The following is a 22638-nucleotide window of genomic DNA, read 5'->3' as shown; positions in this document are numbered from 1 at the left end:
TTTTTTTTTCCAGTCAATTTTATTAAAGGAATTAGAAGAGTTTTAAGATACTCTAGGAGTTCTACAGGCTGCAAAATCCACATTATCTCTCCTGCTTCTTTTTGTAAAGTTTGTCTTTCTTCTTCTTTGTACCTAGTAGAGTTTAATCAAACAGTAATGATATTAAGAATTATTTCCTCAAACCTCTTTAGAGGTGAGCAACTCTCAATTTAGCAGTCTGTTATGCACAGGGGATATTTTATCTTTGTAATTTTTACATTAAAAACATATAAATACTTGATCTAAGTAGACATTATATGTTACAGGCACGTCTTGGTCTGGTACTGTTCTGTCTTGAGACAGATGGGTTAGTAATATGAAGAGCAAGTAACACTAACCTCTGTACCCTGCACATGTTTTTATGTGTATTCTCTGTGTGTTGTGTTTTTGGTTTGGTTTGGTTTGTGTTTTGTTTGTTTGTTTGTTTGGTGTTTGTTGTTGTTTGTTTGTTTGTTTTTTACATTTTTACACGTTAGAGCACTAGTCCCTTGTTTCTTTTTATGCTTATATACCTGACTAGTTAGATGTAGGCCCCAAACTAATGAGTCCTGATTAATAGATATGCTAAAATGACTTGCTGTTCAGGGATAAGATTAAGCATATCTGTGCAGTTGAGTTCATTGCTTCAATTAATCTAATGAATTTACTGGATTTGACTGTGAAGTTTATCTAACTTAAACATATGAACTAAGCAATAGAAATGTCCTGAATGCTACTTGTATGTAGCTGAGTGCTGAAAGTGTCCAAAGAGAAAATGGGAAGTTAACTTGCTTGTAGAGAAGAGCTGTTTGTTTTTTGCTTAGCTGTTCTTGCTAATGTAAAAGCTTGGCTTACTGAATAATCCATGAGAAGCTAAATGTCTGCCAGCTGAGGTCACAAAAATTCTGCTGTCAGCAGTCTGCCTTAAAGGGTAGATAGAGCAGATGTAAATCAGGCAAGAGCTCATCATCAAACTTCCTTATAGGTATTTGTATGGTCCCCATTACCAAGGAATTCGGCAGTCTTCTGACCCAGCTGGTATAGAAGCATTAATTTTCATTTTGCAGATGGGAAATGGAGGCCCACCAATACTAATTACATAGACGAGCGCAGTTAATGACAAAACTTCTGCTGAAATCTATTGGAGTTGAACATCTAAATAGAAGTTTAGTAGCCTAATGCTTTCATAGATCTGGGCTTAACTTCAGTCACCTAGGAAGACTGGAGAAGCCATGCATGATCCCCTGAATATCAGCCCAAATCTCTTTTTCAGTCTAGTGTTCAGAGATTATATGGTGTTATATGCAGAACAGAGATGTGGTAAAGCTCCAAAGTTACTCTGGTTACCTGTTTTAGGCAACAGCAGTATCTCTTGCAGACCATCAAGGCTGGGGCAGTAAAAGTAGGACGTTTTGGTTCCTAGGAGTATGGAGTAAGAGATGGAGAGAGGACTTTTCTATGCTGTCATTCCTGCATTTATAAAAAAAATGGGTTTGGGGAAAATGTTCTTAATAACTAAGGATAAAAGATTAAGTGTGGTCACAGGAAAGATCAGAGAGAGCATGGAAGTGTTGAAGAAAAGGGAGATGAACTGCATGCTGACAGATGGGGTAGCTTGTGCCACTGAGCCAGTTAAATGAAAAATCGAGTTTTCAGTGGGCACGTTGGCTGGCTGGCGTTTTAAATAAAAGATGTAGCTAATGTTGCTAGTATGAAATTCATGAAAACTAACTATCTACTTTGAACTTTGATCTTTACTTGCAGAAGCATGATGGCCACTTCACAGTCATCCAGCTGGTTGGCATGCTGCGGGGAATTGCATCAGGCATGAAGTACCTCTCGGACATGGGCTATGTACACCGTGATCTGGCAGCCCGTAATATCTTGGTCAACAGTAACCTCATGTGTAAAGTCTCCGATTTTGGTCTTTCACGAGTGTTAGAGGACGATCCTGAAGCTGCTTACACAACAAGTGTAAGTTTGTTTTATCTAATTTGAACAGTTTATTGCCTTGTAGCTCTTCTATTCCAGTTTCAAATTTGTCTATACCATAGGAATAACAGTTTGAATTGGCTGGCTTTGTTCCATTATCAGTGCATGTGGTTTAATAGCTCTGCCAATTCACTGAAGGGAAGAAGGGAAGTTTTCTTATTTTTTTTCCTCCCCCCCCAATGTGAGGGGGCTTATAATCTTCAGCACTTCTTTTTTTTTTTTTTTTTAAGCAAATGTGCGGATGTAACACAGAGACTTTTCTGTTCTTGCTTTTTTTGTTTGTTTGTTTTCTACATCCTTTCCTCCTCTGCTTCCCTAAGTTCACTTACAAAGATATGCTCTTAAAAAGGGGGTTTGGGGACAAGGACATCTCACAGATTCCACTGATGGAAGCATGGTATCAAGCTTTGCATTCATAAATTAAAACTTATTTTATTTAAGCTTACCTTCTGTAAGAATATTTAGGACCTTTATCTCAGGGTTTAATCTTATCTCATTAATACTTAAAAATTCATCATGCAATGCAAGTAAATTGTTTTTATAGTGGAGAATGGGGGCTTCTATTTTATTTTCACTGAAATGAAAATTGTTAAACCTGAGTAGCTTGTTCAAATTTAACTTAAAAGAAAAAGTTAACTGCATCTGCAGTATGGAGCAAATAGAAAAAGGAGCATGTTGATGCCAATAGAACTCCAAGGTCAGATGCAGCATTTTTTTCATCATAGCAAAATATTCATTTGCATTCCTGTTATGACTATTACCACAGCATTAAGAATCGTAGTGAAATACAAACAGTTTTCAAGTAATGTTAGTCTTTCATTGAAACTGAAGTTGCTTCAGAGCCAGAGAGGTTTCTCATTCAAATTGTCTGAAATGCACAGAATGTATATGTTCCTGTGATAGGGCACAGTGACAGAATGCCAATAGAGATAGTAAAATAGTATTAAGTAATTTCTCCAAAAGTACTTTCACTTTAAAAAGCGATTTATGGCTGAAAGGATGAACACATCTAATTTAAAAGTATTGTAGTAAGTGCTGTTTGATCTGTTGAATTCTATATAGCTATTGTAATGGGACTGCACACTCTTCATTTAAGGTGAAAATACGTGTTCTGGTCAATTCACTGTAAACTTCGGCCACTTCTTAGAACAAGGTCTGTGCAGTACTGCAAGCTGATTAAAGCAAAACAAGTCACTTCACAAGGTTCTAGCTGTTAGTATTCAAACTTCAAGGAAGAAGGAAAAAATCAGTTTCTTCCTTCATAGGGGAGGTTTTCCCTCATTTATTTCTTAAAGCTTCTTTTGTTTAACACTGCTTACTAGTGTGATGATTGGAGGAAAACTAAATAGAGGTATTTAAGAGAAGTGTGGATATGGTGCTTAGGGACATGTTTTAGTGTTGGAACTGGTAGTGTTAAGTTGATGATTGGACATGATGATCTTAAGTGTCTTTTCCAACCTAAATGATTTTAGTTACTGCAGCTTACTGAGTTGTTGGCTGAGTCATGCTGATTGTCCACATGAGCATGCCTGGGGAGCAGGTGATGGCCCCAGTGACAGGCAAATTCAGTTGCATTGCTCATTGTTGACCACGGTGTGATGAGCTCAGCTGGTGAAAGGCACTGCGACTTGACAAGCAACTATTATCTGTAATTGTCCAATGGATGCCTATACCAAAGAGGAAGCTTCTCGGAGTAGTTAGTGCCTGCCTTTTTCATCACATCTAGAGCTACATTTCATCAGGAAATGCTATGTTTTTTTTTAAAAAAAAGAAATATATCTGTGTTGAAGGACTTTCTTGAAACACAGAACAGGCATTTCACCCTTAAAGCAGCCTTTCATAGTAAATGAATAGAACCCCACAATGGACATCATGCTCTCTCATTGCTTTTGCTGACCACCTGTTACATCATACACCCTTCTCCTGATCACCATTTACACCCCCTACCCCTCGTGGTAAGTTAAAAGGTAAAAACAGTTCCCTTACAGAACATTACTGATCAGGAAAGAACTGATTATTTTTTTTTTCTGATCTGCTTACATGGTGACTGGAAACCTTTGTCTCTGAAATACATAGAAATTTTGTTGGGATGTGAAGCCTTGTAAAATTTCAAAATCCTCAACATAGCTGCATGGTTTTTGAAAGAATCATGAGCCTGTTATTGTACTGAACAGAATTAATGAATATTCTGTGATGTGAGGCAGGAAACTATTCACCAGCGCAACCTACTGCTACTTTAGGGTGGTGCGGTTTTTTACTTTTTCCTCCATGGTATTCATAGGTAGTAATCCAAGATTTCTTCCTAAAGGAAAATGTAGTGTGCAGGGCACCAGTTCTGGCTAGAACTTTGACATTGGACTATTCCAAGAATATCCATCAACTTTACTGAGCAAACTCATGAACATCTTTCCAACAGCAAGCCACATGTATTACTAGAGGTATTTATATCATACATACAGTTTAGTTAGTTCCATACTGTGCTTTTGCCATATGAAGGTTAAATCCTCAGTGCTCTTAATGGAGGTTTTGTGCCGTTAGAATGTGTGTATCCTCTCCACAGAGATTTTTCTTGATAGCAGCCAAGTACCTGTAGTTACAAGAAATCCGTAGAGTTGATCTGCATATTGAGTAGTAGTAATTTTAGGCTCACATCTCCCATTATACAACTGCCTGTCACTACTCAGAAGAGACTGGGTTTTTTCCTTCTCTTAGTCTGGTGCCAAAAATAGAACATAATGATTGGATATTTTCTTTGGAAATAAGATCTACAGCAGTACTCAAGTCAATCAGAATTTTAAAAAATATGTCATCCCATCTTTGATACAGTGGTCAAAAGTATGTGAACCTATTCCTAGATGAAAACAAGGTAAACTGAAGTAAAAGACAAATCAAGTTTTATAAGGGTGTCACACTCTGTGACTGAACAGCTTGCATTCTAACAAAAATAAGCTAAATGACCATCATATCTTATGGATTTACCACACCTCAGCAGGCACAGCCTTGAGTTAAAGATTATCAACATATTTTGCTTTGTCTTCCCATTGTCATCTGATGTAAGTTTTCTTCCTCTTTACTTGCTGGTTCAGAATAGATCTTACATTGTTTCTATTGGCATATCTTCCCACGTGCAGGGGAAAAATCACAAGTATGTCTAGAAAAAGCAATAACCCTGATAGGAAAAGGCTGGAAAGGAAACCACTTAGAAAATTGCATCATTCTGTGCTCATGTTGAAACACTATTTAGGAAACAATATTCAACTAAGAGTCATAGGAAAAACTGACAAATGCCCCAAAGTAACACAATTTAAGGACAGTATGTTTCCCAAGAATTTCAATCTGTGACGCTACTAGAACAGCTGTTGAATGCTTTAATCAGTACATGAGAAGACTTCAGTTTCAGGAAACAGCTTTCCGACTTCTGCAAAGGCTTTCCTTTTTTCTTCTCCAAACTATTGAGACAAAGAATGTAAGTATCTTTTTTGATAAGAGGGTTTGGCAGGAAATAAGTAACAGTCCTCTGTTTCTTATCACAGATAGGAAAAAAAATTAAAGCAAGGTATTATTCTTGAATAGGAAGAGGGAATTAGGAGTTAGTAATACCCAACTGCCAGTCTTTGTTTCAGATTGATCAGGAAAAGATAAGGACACTTCTGAGATAACTGAATAATACGGTGTGTTTTTTTCCCCGTAGAGACAAAATTTTCATTTTTAGTATTGGTTTCCAAGGCAACAGTAGCTCATGAAAAGACATTTCTAGTATATAAACATGCATTCCTGTCAATACAGAGGACATCCAGGCTCTTGTATCCCTGGTTTAGGTAGTCTATGTTATATGATGTGGATTCATTTACTTTTAAAATATATTCAGGGTTCACCTGTACTTAGAAAAGCGCCATGAGTCTCCAGGAAACCTTGCATATAGCAAAATGTGTACATATGTATGAACAGACCAAGATCAGTGTCACTAATGCAAAAAGGGCTAAACTGGTATCTGTGTTAATGATGACACTTTGATATTCTTCATTAAATCTGTGGGGTTTTTTTAGTTAGATAAAAACCTGCTACAAACTGAATTGTGTGATACATAGAGAAACATATTCTGTTTTTTATCTGCAGTATTTATGAATTTAACCTTAATATGTAAAACATTATTTCCATAATACTCATTAGGGAATTAAATTATTGCATATATTTTAGTGAATCACTTTGTGAACTTCATGGATACGATTCTCGCCCAGCAAGTTGAATAAAATATCCCATTCAGGAAGATTTGGTGTTTATTAGATTCATTAGAGGAGCAAAGCAGATTGACAGGCAGTAATGTATACCAATCCTGGCAAGTAGTGAAACTTCTGGTGGCTCGGGATGTGGACTTTTTTTCTTTTTTCTTTTACTATATAATTTCAACATGTTAATACACTTTCAATATTCTGTTACTGGTACACAAATCGGGTATGAGGTGAGAGACGGTTTAGATTCTTGAAAAGTAAAATGACACACAATTTTCCAGTTAGTTTGGGATGTCAAGCAACTATTTCTGAACAGTCTCAGTGTTGTGAGTCAAGTCTATGACAAGCATGTTGTCTAGACATTTACTTTAAGAATTAATTTAATTGAAGGCGATAGAGTAAATTGATTATTGGCAACAGTTCAGGAAAGAATAAGGAAAAGGGGCCCTGTACCAGAAAGGGCTGCATTAACCTCCTTTCTTAAACTAATTGGTGACATAAGGTTGAGCACAACTGTTGTCGGTTGGTTATTTCTGTGTGCAACATGAAAACAGCACACTGTCATCACCAAATGAGAGGAACATCCTGATCAGCAGGATGCATCATGACCACGTTTGGTTTTCAGTCCCTGAAACCAGGCACATGGTGTGGAGTCCCACTGAGCTCTTCCCTTATCTGGAGTTTTTCTGCTTTTAATCTTACTAAAGGCTGGCTTAAAAGTGAATAGGCTAAAGCCATTTATGACAGGGTAATGTCCTGTGAGAAGAAGATTTGTTCCCCCGAGCTTTGCAACTATCTTGCTGAGCTGGAGCCCTGTATAGGTACCTTGACTGAATATTCTGTTGCTGTCTAAGGTTAATGCCTAGCTGAAATAGCCTCACCTGGGTCTGTTTATGAAGCTTACATTTCTCCAGCTTTCCATATTTCCATAAGCTCTCTGCAGTAGCCTTGCCTTCTTCACCACATCTGTTCTCTATAGCATCTAAAAGAAAGGCTTGTACTCTCACAAGTCTTCTGAGCCTTCCTACCATATTGTAGGGCCATCCTACATCCTGACGCCTCCAAGCAGAAAATCAGTCTTCTCTAATTTTAGTAGGATGAGTAGAACAGGCCCTTCTTTTTGTGGTACCCACCTCAGGCACACCATCCATTTCCATTCAGTCCGAAAATCCCTTTCATGCTTCTATCTTTTCTACCACATCAGTTCTGTAGCCAAGCATTAGATGCAGGGTACTTGCTGAGTGCGCACAGACAACATTTTGTAAGATGGCAAATTATCTGGAAGTGAGAAAAAAGGAAAAGTTGTTTTCATTACTCTGCGCTATCTGCATTTCAGTTAAGAGGTAAACACGTAGCTCTTGTGGCCATGGAGAAAAATGGCCTGACTTCTACTTTGTGGGACAAATGCTGAAGTTTGCAGAACCCTTTAAAGGTTGTACCCTTCCAGGGATGCTCTGTGAGATTATAATATTAGCCAAATTAGATGTACAGAATTCAATGGGATCCTGAATGAGTTGTCTTTTGGATGAGGAAAGGGGATACATACTAACTGCCTTATCAGGATTATTGGTCTCCCATGCAGGAATCCATCTGCTGGCAGCTGCTGTGCATCTCCAGACACCATCCATCCTGGTTCATAGCTGGGTGCCAGCCTGCTGAGTGCAGTGGGTTGCCTTTAACTTTTTTAAGCAGTAGGAAGGACTCTAGCTTGACTCTGGTGCTAACACATAAAGTAAACACACTCAGAGCATGAGCGACAGGTCAAGAAGCAAGTTAATAAGAGCTATGCTAATGTGCGAAGCCTACTCCAGGGAATGGGAGATGGGTAACTAGTTTTCAAGTGTGTGATGGGATTGGTGAGGTGGTGGTCAGATAAATCACCTTCCCATGAGTTGCCAGCCTAAGGTGGAGCCATTCCCCACTCAGAAGATAGGTGGGGATGGAAGCCTACATGTGCGTAATTCAAGATGCCGTCATCTGTTCTGTTGGGCTGGATCAAAGATAGAACATGCTCAGGTTATGCTCAAGGACAAATAGACAAAGAGCAAAGGAGTAGCCTAAAGAATGAGCGTCCTGGAAAAAAAAAAAAAAAGACTTATTGTCCTTTGACCTGTCACAGTGTTAGATGTGAGTACTCTTGATGAGTAGTTCTGTGTTTCAAAGCTGCCAAGTCCCAGACTTTCCCCTTCAGTGCAGGTGGTAGTGCTTTTTGTTTTGTTGACTTCTGATTTACAGAAGCCCCTGAAGATGAGGTCATGAGTCTTTTTCAAAAGGTAAGTATTTTAATGCATCCACTCTACTAGGTTCTCAATTCAGCTTTTTTTCCAGCTGTGATCCCAAGTTCATTTAAGAGGTTTTCTGGTTTATTTATCCATTTTGGAAGCCAACAGAATATAACACAGATCACAACAAAAGCAGACCCTTAGAGGGAAGGTCTAAGGACAAGAATGAAATAAATATAAAAATACGTTCTCTTTCCAAGAGTTTTGTCTAATTTGCTATTTCTCTGAGTATTCTCTTCTGCACTGTAACAGTTGTCACTTGAATCTCAAATGTTGGAGGGCAGGGAGGAACAAGCACAAAAAAATTGTGTTTAGATGTGAAGAGAGTCAAAAGAAGCTTAATTCAGAGAGACTTCTAAATTTTGTGGTTAAATTTAACTGTAAAACTTTATATAACAGTTCCTGATATTCTATATGAAAGCATCCCTGCTCTTCTTCCTCCAACACCCCACCCTGATCTAGGAACTCCAGATATGCATTTAGCAGAGAAACACAGTTGGAAGCTTTGCATTTCTTTTTTTTTTTTTTTGTGCTTAAAATCCTTCTGTTCATGAACTCAACACAATGTCCTAACTCCTTGATAGTAAAAAGTGGGTTATTTTGTGTTTCATTCTTAATGTGATTTTTTTCCATTAGCATCATCCCATCATTCGTAATAACATGATTTGACTTCCAATGAAAAAAAAAGAAATTGCACTATAATCAGTCTAGAAATATCTGCCTCTTAGAAACTTGCAAGCTCTGCCTATTAGCTTGGATTTAAATTTCTTATTTCTCTGACTCCTATCAATTTCATGTTAACGAATTGGAGTATTAATGCCTACATGTATGTGCCTTGCTGTTTCTCAGATTGGGTCATCTGTAAGTGTCCGTTTAAAAAATGGAAGCATGAATTTACGAGTGGCTTGCACAGTAGGATTGAAAATGAACTTCTGATAGACCTGAAGTGTCTGTGCCATTAGAGTCACATCTAGGAGAAAAATGATTGTTTATATTTAATACTAATAGTGATTGCATTGATTATTTTTTGGAATAATATTCTCTGGTATCAGTAAAGCATATTCTGGTGCAGTGATTGTTAACCTTTCTCATGGCATGCATTCCTGAAATTTATCTAATGGAGATGCAGACTTGGTTAGAAATCTCCCATTTCCAAGTTTTTGTGTAACACATTAGTACCTTTCACAGATCTCTTAAAAGTATTCCATAGGCTCTCAGGGGTTGATATACCTGAAGTTGAAAACCCACTGCACTTGGAATATCTTCTGTTCGATAACTGAATGCTTTTTATTGAACACATCGTAACTGCTGTAGCAAGGAAAGGCATAGGGAATTAGGATTATGAGAGGTATCCCAACAGTCAGAAAAGCTCTGTTGGGTTCTGACTGTGAATCTTTGGTGGTTTCACGCTGATGGCCAGCTAAACTCTACCACAACACACTCTCATGTCCCCTCTTCAAAGGAAGAGGGAGAGAAAATTTGGAAGGGGAAAAAAAAAAGCTCCTGGGTGAAGGTAAGGACGTTTTAATTAAAGAAGACAAAAAAACAAGCAAAGGCCATGTGGAAGCAAAGAAAACCATATTACTTCCCATCAGTAAGTGATGTTTGGCCTTGTCTTGAGAAGCAGAGCCCCAATATGTTTAGCACCTGTTCAGGAAGACAGATGCTTTCATAACAAGAGCCCCTTCTTCTCCTTTCACAGCTTTTCATACTGAATGTCATGTCATATGGTTTGGAATATCCCTTTAACTATGCTTTCACAACCAGCATCGCTTATTGACTCCGCTCTGGCCAGCAATGGGACACTTTTGGAGCTGGCTGGAGCTCGCTCTTATCTAATATGGGGCAAGTGCTGGGCTCTGCTCACAGAGGCCACCCCTGCAGGTCCCCCGCTACCAAAACCTTGCCATGTAAGCCCAATACAGAATCCCACTGGAAACAGCCACTATTCCAGAGAATTAACAGGAAAATTTACTTGGCTACTGCAGTGTTATCAAGGGAATCCACATCAGTGAGCCTTACATCTGGCCTAAAATTTTGGCTCGGATGATCACTGAAAAGATGCTATGTTGAATAGTGAATGGTATAGGTCAGAAATGTACACTCTTGCTTTTCAGAAAGTACAAATACAGAGGTACAGTCAAGTTAAGTAAGTTAAATGATGGGAAATTCCAAAGGATTTTAAAGATGGGGAAATTGTTTAATCACACGATGAATAGTTAAGCTATGGAGTTGATGGCCCAAATGGCTTTCTATGGCAAAGATTTCAACAAGATTTAAAAAAAAAAAAAAAAGATTAAATATCAATAGGGAAGAATAGCAGGTTACTGAGATCTTTAACAATTTTAAAGGGAACTGAAACCTTGTATTTCAGCATAGTCCTCCTAGAGGACAGGAAGAAAACAAGTATGAAAGCACAAAGTAGCAGAGTGTGCATTATTTTCAAACTTTCACTCCTTTCTCTGAATCATCTGATACTGGCCGCTGTCATAGGCTGGGGAATTAGAGCACCTTGTGTTTGACTCACTATGGCAGTTCTTGTTTCAAACAGTGAGAGTAACTCTAGTCAATAAAACAACCCGTTCATGGAACTGGAGGGTATCTTGGAGATGTCCTTGAATCAGGACTGCATTTTTCTGAAAGGTATGCCCTAACTTGTACAGGAGGGGCTGTGGAGGATTCACACAGTGAAATTCTGTGCCATGTGCTGCGTAAATGCAAAGCAAATCTTGGCCTCAAGATTTTTTTTTTAGTAAATCACTGCTTTTAAGTAATCTAATTCTACCAAATATGTTCATTACTGAAAGTGAAAACCAAAATGTGGCTGTGGGAATCGCAGCCCAAAAAGAAGCAGTTATGTGGTTGAGTAACAATCTGACAAAGACTCTAGGAATAACTTTAAGAAATTATGTACAGCAGTAAAAACAGGCAATCCAGGACAAGCATATAAATTTGCAGAAACTACCAACAGCTTATCACAGAATCGTCTAGGTTGGAAGAGACCTCCAAGATCACTGAGTCCAACCTCTGACCTAACACTAACAAGTCCTCCACTAAACCACATCACTAAGCTCTACATCTAAACGTCTCTTAAAGACCTCCAGGGATGGTGACTCAACCACTTCCCTGGACAGCCCATTATGTAGCTCTGCTGAGTCTTAGTACAGAATATTGAATACAACTAAAACCACTGTTACGGGGAAACATTGTAGAGATCAAAAAAGGTAAGAGAAGGTAAGCAGGCAGGGAGTATCACTTAATATTTTAGCAGTGCAAGTAATGACAGAAATTAGCCAAGGTAACTTTTATTGATAAAATGTTTAGTGCAAAAACTTCTGTTTAAAAAAAAAAAAAAAGAAGAAGAAGAAAAGTACACCGGAGTGGATCTTAATGATTGGCTTAAATACCAGCTAATACAATAGAAGGTCGTGGATTGGAGTTTATCAAAAAGTAGCATATAAAAATGCATCTAAATCTTTCCTATGGTTTGGCTATAATCAAGAGCAAGCAATAGTAAAAGCAAGTGGTAAATATTAGGTTAAAAAAACATTCCAAGCTAATGTAGGTGAGATTAAATTAGGTTCTTCAGCTACGTTTTGTGTTTTAGGATGCTGATTTGGAAATGGGTTTAATTGAATTACTTTAGGTTTTGTTACCTGACTCTGGAGTGCTTATTTGATCTTTTCAAATAAATTTTATCTCTAGTTTATCTTCAAAAGCAAGAAAGGCTTTTTTTTTTTTAATTGTTACACTTTTCTGCAGTGTTAGGTTCCTGATTTTGCTTTGTAACTCTCACACACTGTTAGGGAAATGCTAGCTGGCTTTATTTTTTAATTCAGATAACATTAAAGCATTGAAAGAAACGTATCATCAACGGTTAGGCCAGGTGGTGGTGTTTGTTTGTTTGTTTTGTGTTTTTGTTGTTGTTGTTTTTGAGAACATAGCTTTTATTTCATTCTCTTATATTCAATACAGAATTCTAGGGGACACTTGATATGACCTCCTGCATGTCCTCTATATGTTTTTCAAAAAATAAATCTACTTCCTAGATTGTAGATTAATTGTATAATAGACAAATCATTTCTTCTTTGGAAAGTGCAGATTTCATTACCAGAAGATACTGACTTGCTTAATAGGTTTGGAGTGTGCATGTTTCTCAGAGTATGTGACCAGCCAAAGCCATGAAGCAGCTCTACCATATGCTACCTGTGCAAAAGGAAGAGACTCTTATAACAGATCCATTACACTGTAAATCTTCCTTCTGCATCGCTGCTCACAGCACAGCTCAGCCACTCCTGGTAGGGAATGCAAATGAAATGAGAATAGAAAAATATTCCTGTTTAGAAAGGAAACATGGATAAGCTGGGGAGCCTCTGGAGTTGCCATTCTTCCAAAGGTGGTAATTTGTGACTGTACAGTGATCTTCAATAGGCTGCATATTTTATCATCTTTTCATTTTATTTTGCCTGTTTTATCTCTAAATACTTGTCATTAAACATCTGGAGAAAAGAAAAATGTTATTTTTCTCCAGACACCTTTTACTTTGAAATGTTTAAATGTACCAAATATTCTTTTTTTTTTTTAATATAATTGTCATTGTCTCCGGTGACCTAATGACCTGATTAGCACCTTGGGGAAGGCAGAGGCAGGGTCAATTTCCCTGAAGCACTTAAATAATCCCTTCCATTGCTGAAAAAAACATCTATTTTACTTCTGCTCTACCCCAGAATGGAGGATTATATATCAGCTGTGTTAAAGCACTGGCTGGTATCATTAGTATTATATAATTAACTAGTGGAATGTTTAGGAAGCTATTTTGGAAAAAAATAGCGTTTCTTATGTGTGGTTATATAACTAGTCAAAAAAGGTTCACTTTTTCCAGTGTTACCTCACAATCATAAAAGTTGAGATTGTCTTCTGTATAAGGTGCAAGTCTTACTGGTGTTAAACCCATGCCAATAGGCAATGCTACATCTCCTAGCAAATCTTAAATATCTGTGCAAGGATGGAAGTTGGGAAGGAAAGCCCATGCATTTGAAAATAATACCTAAAGTAATAGTTAAATGAAGGCTATGAATCTCAAAAAGCTACAGGTAATCCTCTCCGAAAGAACAGACCAAGGCTCTTAAGCTCTCTCGGTTGGACCTGTGAACAATGGGAAACTGTTCATTTGCACTACTGTCCTTGTTTCTAGCTGGTCTTTTGGCAAACAAGTTCCATAAAGTAGTATAATAATATATAATATTACTGGATGCGCTACCTACCTGTGCTATGAGCAGTCGTAGTATTCTACTCTTCATTTCCTGTACTGCTGACAGATTTTTTTAATAAGTAGCAGTTATCAGACTAAAAATCTAACTTCAGACACAGCTGTTCTAGCATGCATATGAAGCTTGATTGCATGTTTTTATAATTGTTTAATTTTAATTAATCAGAATTGCCACTTTCAAACTGTAATTGGAGAAGCTATTGTAAGTATGTTCTGCAGGTTTATACATTTTCAGCAGTACCTTCATTTGCATAGAACTATATCATCAACACGATTAAAACCGTAGACATGCTGACATAAAACTGAAGTTCTTGCTTTGTTGCCAATTAGGTGAATGAATATAAACCTGAACACCAATATCTTAGGCTGTTGCTACTAGTGAACCACTTTACTTAGTATTTGAATAATCAGAATGTTGACCAAAATGCAGTGCATCATAAAATACCTTTACTGTGGTAAATGTGTTATATTGGAAAGTATCTGAAAGCAGCACTCACGGTTCCTGACATCCTGTTAAATGAGTTTAAATGCAGTTCTTTAAGGTCAGAGCTGTTGCTTTCACTAGTGTGTAAGCTGACTCTAATTACATTGAGGTAGTAGCATTCTGATACATGGAACAAGCAGGACAACCTCCCAAAAGCTTTGAAAAAGAATTTAGCTTAGTCATATGGCTTTTTCTCATTCAAAATTATCGGTACATTTTAAAGACGGGTTAAGAAGCTAAACTTGTTTACTGTGTGCTGTAGACATCAGAAAAGGTAAGCAATTTATGGAGAAAGAATATCATTCATCTCCAGTGAGCCAAACTGCTCAAATCCACCTCTGTTATATAGCTGTTGTTAGATCGAAGGAAGCAAGATCTGGATTACTTTTGTTTTCATTTGTTGCAACGTTCCCCACGTGAATTTATGATCCACATTAAACACTGCTGTGATAAGTACTTTTTCTCCACAGAGCCATATAAAACTTTTGGGTTGGAAAATTTGAAATGGGTTGAAAATTTGATATTGTTGGCTTCACTGGCTTTTTGTAAAGCTTCATAATTAAATCTTGATATCTTCTGCACTAGGATATAATTCCTTTGCAGTATGTACTTGAGTATAATCAAATGAATAAATGAATTCCTTTCTCTAGTCCCATATAGCACTAACTGGGGCATGGGGGGGACCCTGCTACTCTTAGCTACTTAAAAGCAGTTTTTCAGGCACAGTTGCTTATTTCAGAGCTCACAGGGAATGAAGTTTGAGAGGAGTCTCACACTGACTTCAGATGCTATAAGAGATCTTTTATGTTTTTGTCTCAATCCCTTATTTTCATCTGCTTGTATCGTTTTGCACTGAGCATACTGTGTCAACTGGAGAGCAAATAATTATGACACCCTAAGAGACCAAAAATACTAGGTAGCACTGCTAGACTGTGATGCAGGCTTTTTTTTCTTAATTAGGAATTTCTGTGTGCTAAAGACCCAAAAGACGAATACATCTGTCTTTCCTGTTTTTAAGTCTAGCTCCTGAGATGTTATCCTGCACTGTATTTGTATGTGACTGGCTCTTCCTGATTGTCCTAGTGACTTTTGATTATCAATTTCTAACAAATTAAAAACAGGCAATAAAATTTCAGAGATACTGATTATGTTCTTATTTTGTGAGTAATTAAATGGTAATGTAGAAAATAGAGAGGCTCTGAATTTTGCAAGGGCTTAACCCTAATTGATTTTTCGCATGGAATTCTGACATCCAGTCATGAAGAAACAGATCTGGGGAAAAGACAGTCCTTTTTTTCCTTTACTTACAAAAAATCTTTGGGTGGGGGAGAGGAAGCCACTTGACTTGATTTGTTTTTTTATTGTTGTTTTGTTTAGTGTTTTTTTTTGTGTTGGTTGGTTGGTTGTTTTTTTGGTTGGTTGTTTTAAATGAGAACTGGTATTAGTAATGTCACCAAAGTGAGCCAGTCAAGAAATGAAGGAGGGGAGGATGTGATGGTCTTGTAGGAATACAAAGAAGGAAAGCAAGCCTGATATTTCTGAAAGCAAAGGAGAGTTAATATTATTTATGTTTTTATTTTCTTAAGCAAATATTAATTTAGGATAGTTATCCACAAAGAGGGGAGGTAGCAAAGGCTTTTCTGGGAATTGTATCAGTGTCATGGTGATGCCGAAGTCCAATCTATACAAGTGTATGAAAGTGGATGAGGAGAATAGTTTCAGACGCAGAACAATCTGAGCAAAATCACGAGTGTAGTAGCTTTCTGAGATGTGGTCTGGAGTATGAGTTACCTTCTCCATGGCCATATTCACTGAAGAGGATCAATCAGATGCTCTTGTTAATATGACAACCTCATTTCTCATGTGAAAAATTAACAGATGTTTGCAAAAGGGAGCAAAATGTATAAATCTGTTGATGAAACATGGAGCTGGCTGAACTTGGACTGTGGGTTTAGCATTTACTTTGTAAAATTACAAGGTCTTATACTGACACTTGATAGGGGTTGTAGGCTTTTCACTTTCAAGGACCTGCCCTTTAAAAATCTTAAGTTTAATTTCATAAAGATGGAATCAAGCTATTATCTGGCTGAATACTACAGCTGTTCACTTCTCTGGGTAATATTGCACAGTTCAGAAGGTTTCAGATACATTAATGATGAAAGAGCTCTTAGACAAAAAGGAAATGTCTTTTCACATTGTTTAACTGCTGCTCTTAAAATAAAATAATCTTGCAAGGCATAGATCCAGCTAAATATGGAACAGTGGAGTTTTATCTTGGTATGATTTTGATTTCTGTGTTGTGATATGCAGTACTTGTGTTCTGCCATCTGCCCTTCTTCCTTCGAGTAAAATCTGTGATTCTACTGTCGTTGGTGTTGATACTATTTCTAATATTTTGTGCAGTCCTGTATAGTTTCCTGTAAATGATGTTGAACTTGATGTAAATGGGATTCTGCAATGACAGAAGGAAGTTTCTGAAGCAAGATATATGCATGTGTTAAACTTAATCTACTTTTTTTATTTCTGTAATAGAAATGTTAACTTAGGAACAAGGAAGACCTAGTTATTCAACTAAATTAATCCCCAGTGAAGTCAAGTAGAAGAATTTCTGCTGACCATGTAGAAATTGCAGTCTGCCCTAAATCAGAAGAATAACTAGAGAAAGAAATTACTCATTGTTGCCTATTTGCTTATGAATTGGTTTGCTTTCACATAGGAAAGCCAAATTATTTTCAGTTACACAAAAGCCCTTGGGAACTTTATTCTCTTTCCTGCGCTTCCACAAATTTTAAATGGCAAACTTATTCTTTTAGTCTTGCCCTTTGGCAGGTTTTCAAGACATCAGCTCCTTGCCTACCTGTGAATTCTCCCCTTCATTAGATATGTGGGGGTTGTTTCATAGTTTATTGTTGCTGTGTTGTCCTTTGAGCAAGAATATTGCGGCACAGTAGTTGTCTGTTATTAAAAGAAAAAAGAAAAAAACATTAGACCTAGATTTGTATGACTGATAAATCTAGGTCAGATAGCATAGTCTTTGCTCAGTACTTATTCAGGCAAAACTCCCATTGGCTTCAACAGGAGTTTTGCCTGACGAAGCACTGTGAGATTTTGCCTTTAGTATCTAAAATATTTGATCTGTTCATTGCACTTTGGAAGCGTTCTAGAAACACATCACATATGTTATCCTTGACTGCCCCACTGTGGCTGTATCATCTTTGATTTAAAAGGTGGCAGAATCTTCTGACTCCTCACATTCAGCATATCTTCATTGTGGCAGTTTGGGGGTGGGGGGGGGGTGGGGGGGACGACAGCGTTCTGAATATTTGTTATTTAAAGTAATTCCAAAATCTGTGTGCATTAATTCTGTATATTGCTGCATAAAAAGGATTTATTTTTTTAACGCTTTGGATTCCTTGCTCCCCTTCCTTCTACTCTAGAACTCTAGCTTTTTTTTCTTTTTTTTTTTTAAAACTTTTTTTCTCTTGGGGGGGGTAAGGGGATGGGGGGAAGAAGAACCTTTTCTCTTAAATCTTCTAGCTTTCTTTCTCCTACAGAATGTTTCATGGATTCATATTACTGACTATTCCTTATGAGGCTTTTAGTCAAATACAGAAACGAATGATCTCTTATGAAGTAAGAGATGAGGTAAATTGTCTCTAATAAACTCAGAAATTTCATTTTGAGTTTCTTCACTTAGAATTTTCTAAGTTCACTTAAAATAACTTTTCCTTCGAAAGAAGTCTTTAGATGGTGAAGTCAAACATGTTCAAGAAAAGTGCAATATTTGGAAATAACTAAGGACATATGAAGACACGAAGCCACATGGAAGAATTGGTTTTCTTCTTAATAATATCAGGGTTGGACTATGTGATCTTCAATGGTCCCTTCCAACCCAAAGCTTTGTATGATTCTATGAATATGGCCACACTTACTTTTGATTTGCATTACACTTCCTTGATTTTGCATTACACTTCTAAATGAGCTGAGCGGAAGTGCACTTTGAGATCAGATTTGTAATTCGCTTCCATAACACCGCGCCACTAACTGTGCTTATATTTTTACTGTAATTTCTAACTGCCTCTATCTTCACTCTCAATGCATTACCTATCATTTCTCCCTCTGTTTTCATTGTATCTTGTTTTATATCTGACCCTCTGACTGGAGCTATCGCTTTTTTCCATCAGGCAATCTGCTTTTCATTTAAATTCCCTCCTGAAGATCCACATCTAAGGATTTAATGCAAACCCTTTTGAATAAAAATGCAGTCACCCTACTCCTTACTTTAAAAAAAAAAATCTCTAGGGAAAAATCTCAACAAATGTGTTGCTCATCTCTTTAAGCCTTTCTTACCCAGGCTGAATAGCTCCCAAATCTTTAGTGCTTCTGCAGAAATAAATAGTTGCAGTCATGGATAAGCTGTTATTCAATGTGAGCAATTAGCTTGAGCATCTAGGCTGTTTCTCCCACTGTAGCGCTCACTGCCAATACAGAGGTATATTTGGTAAGCAGTCAGATGTAGCCTGAGGAAAACATACTACATCCATTTCTCTGAAATGAGGAAGCTAGTAACAATATTCTGACAATTAAGAAATATTTACCTCTCTCTTTGCTTTAAATTCATTCGTAATCACACATGAACTGAACAATTTTTTTATGCCCAAATCCTGCAACTCAGCCACCACACCTAACTTCTTATTTCATCCTCTTTAGCAATGCCATGTGTTTCTTTTGTTGTTGTTTTGTTTTGTTTTTGTTTTTTGACACAGAAAGGCTTTTCATTGTGGATATACTCCCAAATTTACAGAAGCAGTGCTATCAGTTAAGGCCTTAGGCAGATGTTCTCCATTCATGTCCTTTTTTTTTTTTTCCCACAGAAGTGTGGCAGCCAGCAGCCTGTTCCTGGTTTAGTTCTGTATCAGTGAATAAACATTGCCCAATCATTGTTACTACATTTGTATTTTATGCTTAATGCACTTATTTAAGGCACATTTCTCTGATTTGATCATTTAATTTTTCAACAAATTTTAAAGATATCATTTGCATAAAACTTGAAGAGACTCTCTTCAGCCTCTTCTCTAACAATCTGATATAATTCATTTAAGCTGATAAATAATAAATGCAAATATATCTTTAAGTAAATGTTCTTGGTATGAAGTTTAATTTGGTCTTTGTTCCCTTGGTCCTATTTTTGTATAACTTTCTCAACTTTCTCTGTGGCTATTTTTTTTTTCTTATAAGTTTAGTAGTTCATTTCAGGAATTCAAATAATTCAAGTGTGTTTTAAAAAGTAAACAGGTCTTGTGCTGGGGCTGAACTTTATATCTTGAGTAAAACTTACTTCAGTCTTATTCTAGTTAAATACGTATGCTGGTCTACATTATACTAAGTTACTTAGGTTTTTATAAACATTTGCAGTTGTAAAATGCAAAGGAAGTCAACAGGCAATTCTTCAAAGCATCTAGGTTTGTCAAGGAAGCCTATTAGGCCATTTCTTATTAGCATCACGTAACTACCTATTTCATTCTTTTAATTTTTGAGTGCCTGAATGTGCAGCCTTAAGTTTTGTTTTACAGAATTTATCAGTGTGCTATGTAATGTAAAAATTAATGTTTCAGCAAACTTTTGGAGAAGAATGGAAGGAGAAATACTGCAGTTTCCCGTTGGGTTTAGGGTTAGATAGGTGCCGAATTTTCTTGTTAAACTGGGACCTTATTCCATGCAATAATCTGAAAAGCTTTTGACCTTCACTAGTAGCGTGCCCTACGGCGTAAGCTGGCAGTGTTTCTGCTCGTGCTTCTGTAGTACTGTTCCACCAGTGAGGCATGCCATACAGACCATGCTTCTCAAGAGCTAGTCTCTACACCACATTACTTCGGATTGTAGACATGCTGGTGCTCAGCATTGCCAGCTGAAACAGGAAGGCACACTTACAACAAATAATCCATTTATGCTATATTCAGCAGTACCATCTTCCCGACAAACCTAGTCCAGGAAATGAAAATCTTCCTGGGATCCCTTTAGTCTCTTGATCGTATTGCCTTTGTTCATAGCACAGCAACCTTGCAATAAGGGGAGGTATGGGAGGAGAGAGAAAATAGACAGATACACCTAACAGCTGTGACTAACAAAAGGAATATATTTCATTGTATAGTATTGCTTCTGAAATTTGCTTAGTTCATAGAATAAAAGGGAAAAAAAACTTACACTACAATGCACTGTAAATTATTCAAAGAAAGTAATGCATGCTGTGTGCACAGACTTTGAAAAGAAAGTCTTTTCTAAATGGGAGCTGCAAAGGTTCATGAAACTGTGATGCTCATAAATTATTTAGCAGGTCTGCTTTGCTCTTCTTGAAAGAAAAAGACTGGGATCCACAGTTTTAGTGAGTTGCTGAGTTTTAAATGTTTGCTTCTTTCCAATCACACACAGAACACTTAGCCTCCATCAGAAATAAAAACCATAAGTAACATCTGCTTCTCAATTAGGAAAGGATAATGGCTTTTGTATATATTCTTGGTACTACTGTCATCCACAGGATAGTAATACTGCATAGTTATGTGACAGAATAATCTACAGTTTAAATTCAGATGTAGAGAATATTCAATTTCCATGGTTAAATATTTTAATGTCACTAGATTCTGTACTTGAAGTCATAAACTTCCCTCCTCTTAGGGCTCTACCTTTAAGTCCTTATTGGTAACTGGGAAGAAAGCTTGTGATGATACCCTAACTTAGCCAGAGCTTTAGGCAAACATGTAGCTCTTGCTTGCAGGCTAGACTTTGTCACTCAGTTGCCCCAAGAATCTTACCTCTAGAAAGTTCTTCCTTCTATCTCTCAGCTTTGGCTACATGTTCCTCAGTACGTGTCTTTCCATCTCAGCATGAGCTTCAGGCTGCCTCTTGTCTGCTGTGCATTACCTTCTCCCAGCACATCTATCCCTGGGCAGAGTCAGTAGCACTACAAGCAAAACAGCCTCTATCAGAAGTAAAACTGTACATAACATAGCCCCTCTCCCAGGGCTTTTACCCTGCTTTTCCACAAGAAACAATTGTAAACAAAAATAATTAAAAATTAAAGTAAGTCATATGGGTTTGCTGCCTTTATCCTCTATCATCTTCTGAAAAGATCTATAATTGCTGATAGAACTACAAAATGGTTTGGGTTGGGAGGGACCTTAAAGCCCACCCAGCTCCAACCCCCTGCCGTGGGCAGGGACACCTCCCACCAGACCAGGTTGCCCAAAGCCCCATCCAGCCTGGCCTTGAACACCTCCAGGGATGTGTTCTAGCATCCAGTACTCCTCCAAAGGTTAAGAAAAATACTCAGAGCACAACAATGAAGCTCCATATCTTCGCTCAGCCATGCTTTTTCTCAGGTTATACCTGAAGGCAGAGCCAAGTCCTTATTAAATGGATATTACAAGTTCAGTTATAGGAATTTAGTTATAGGAACCTACATGTTTTAATGTACCCTTTATTACATTTACTTGAGATAGAAGAATTGCATAAGAAATTACTTGGTGACTTCCTTGAAAACATTTTTTCTTATTTGTGTAGGAAGTTTCATCACAGTGGAAGTGTCGGAGAAGACAGAGCCTGGTGGACTTTTAGAGCCTGCTATTCTATCTGTCTGCCCTTACCTGGCCTATATTTTTTTTTCTATGTCCTACATATCCAGTCACATTAGGAATTGTGTTTTAGCGCTGCAGGTATTATGTTTTAGTGAAAGGTACTTTCATCCACAAATAAGACATACAAATCAGAATATTTGTCCCATAGACAGCTTCGTTCCAAGTGCATGCTGTGTCCCAAGGAGATACTTTGATTGCTGTCAGTTTCCCTTGTAAGACTGTAATGACTGTTGCTTGGGATAATTTTTGTCCCTTTGTATGTGATATTTCTCCCATACCTCCAGGGCATTGGTAGCAAGCTCTACATGTGTTTTGACAGCACATTTAGACAAGGTTCCTTTCACTGGCTCCTCTGCAAGTCTCTTTTCCTTACAAAACGTCTGGTCAAGTACTAGGACTCCTGTTTACAGCTTATTTTTTAAAGGTCCCTGTAACTGTCAGTGCAGCTTTGCCTTTTTTTCCAGGCATTGTGAAATCAAGCTGTTGCATGGTTTATTCCAGTGATCTCAGAGTTTCAGGCTATATGTTCTCTGTGACAAGGCACCTGTTTCTAGTCCTGCATATACTACACTGGAGTTGAAATTGGGTATTATGAGATGTTCATTTAAAAGCTAAAAAAACATCTTGCTGATGCATTTTTTCACGTTAACTTTTCACATGAATAATGTTGTAGTGCTCTAAAGTTTTAAACATAGACATGTAAGGATTTGAAATTAAAGTTTGAAATTAGTTA

General features: G+C 37.4%; 1 protein-coding gene and 1 long non-coding RNA gene across 19 annotated transcripts in view; one reads left to right on the top strand and one right to left on the bottom strand.

The window, feature by feature from the left end:
• EPHA6 (EPH receptor A6) overlaps positions 1–22638 on the top strand; it is a 568875-nt gene that overhangs the window by 502131 nt on the left and 44106 nt on the right. For 14 of the 15 annotated variants that reach the window (XR_013952651.1, XR_013952652.1, XM_080597214.1 and 11 more), the window contains one exon: positions 1783–1992. Coding sequence is in view for 13 of the 15 variants with exons in the window: in XM_080597214.1 (XP_080453340.1) it covers positions 1783–1992 (210 nt within the window). In the remaining 2 variants the exon portion in view is untranslated. Of the gene's footprint in view, positions 1–1782; positions 1993–21831; positions 22420–22638 lie in introns of those variants that run through there. The other variant, XM_080597209.1, reaches the window with a different exon arrangement.
• The window catches only part of LOC308197342, a 77273-nt gene that overhangs the window by 14676 nt on the left and 39959 nt on the right, over positions 1–22638 (bottom strand). For 2 of the 4 annotated variants that reach the window (XR_013952828.1, XR_013952831.1), the window contains exons 2-5: positions 21084–21232; positions 17132–17229; positions 7373–7517; positions 4468–4597 (exon numbers count right to left, since the gene is read on the bottom strand). This is a non-coding gene — a long non-coding RNA (uncharacterized lncRNA). Of the gene's footprint in view, positions 1–4467; positions 4598–7120; positions 7518–17131; positions 17230–21083; positions 21233–22638 lie in introns of all 4 variants that reach the window. The other 2 variants (XR_013952827.1, XR_013952829.1) reach the window with 2 other exon arrangements.

The sequence above is a fragment of the Anser brachyrhynchus genome (genome assembly GCF_964034855.1).
Source record: "Anser brachyrhynchus genome assembly, chromosome: 1".
NCBI lineage: Eukaryota > Metazoa > Chordata > Aves > Anseriformes > Anatidae > Anser > Anser brachyrhynchus.
Note: the sequence above shows the minus strand (reverse complement) of the source record. Positions and strands in the feature narration are given on the sequence as shown.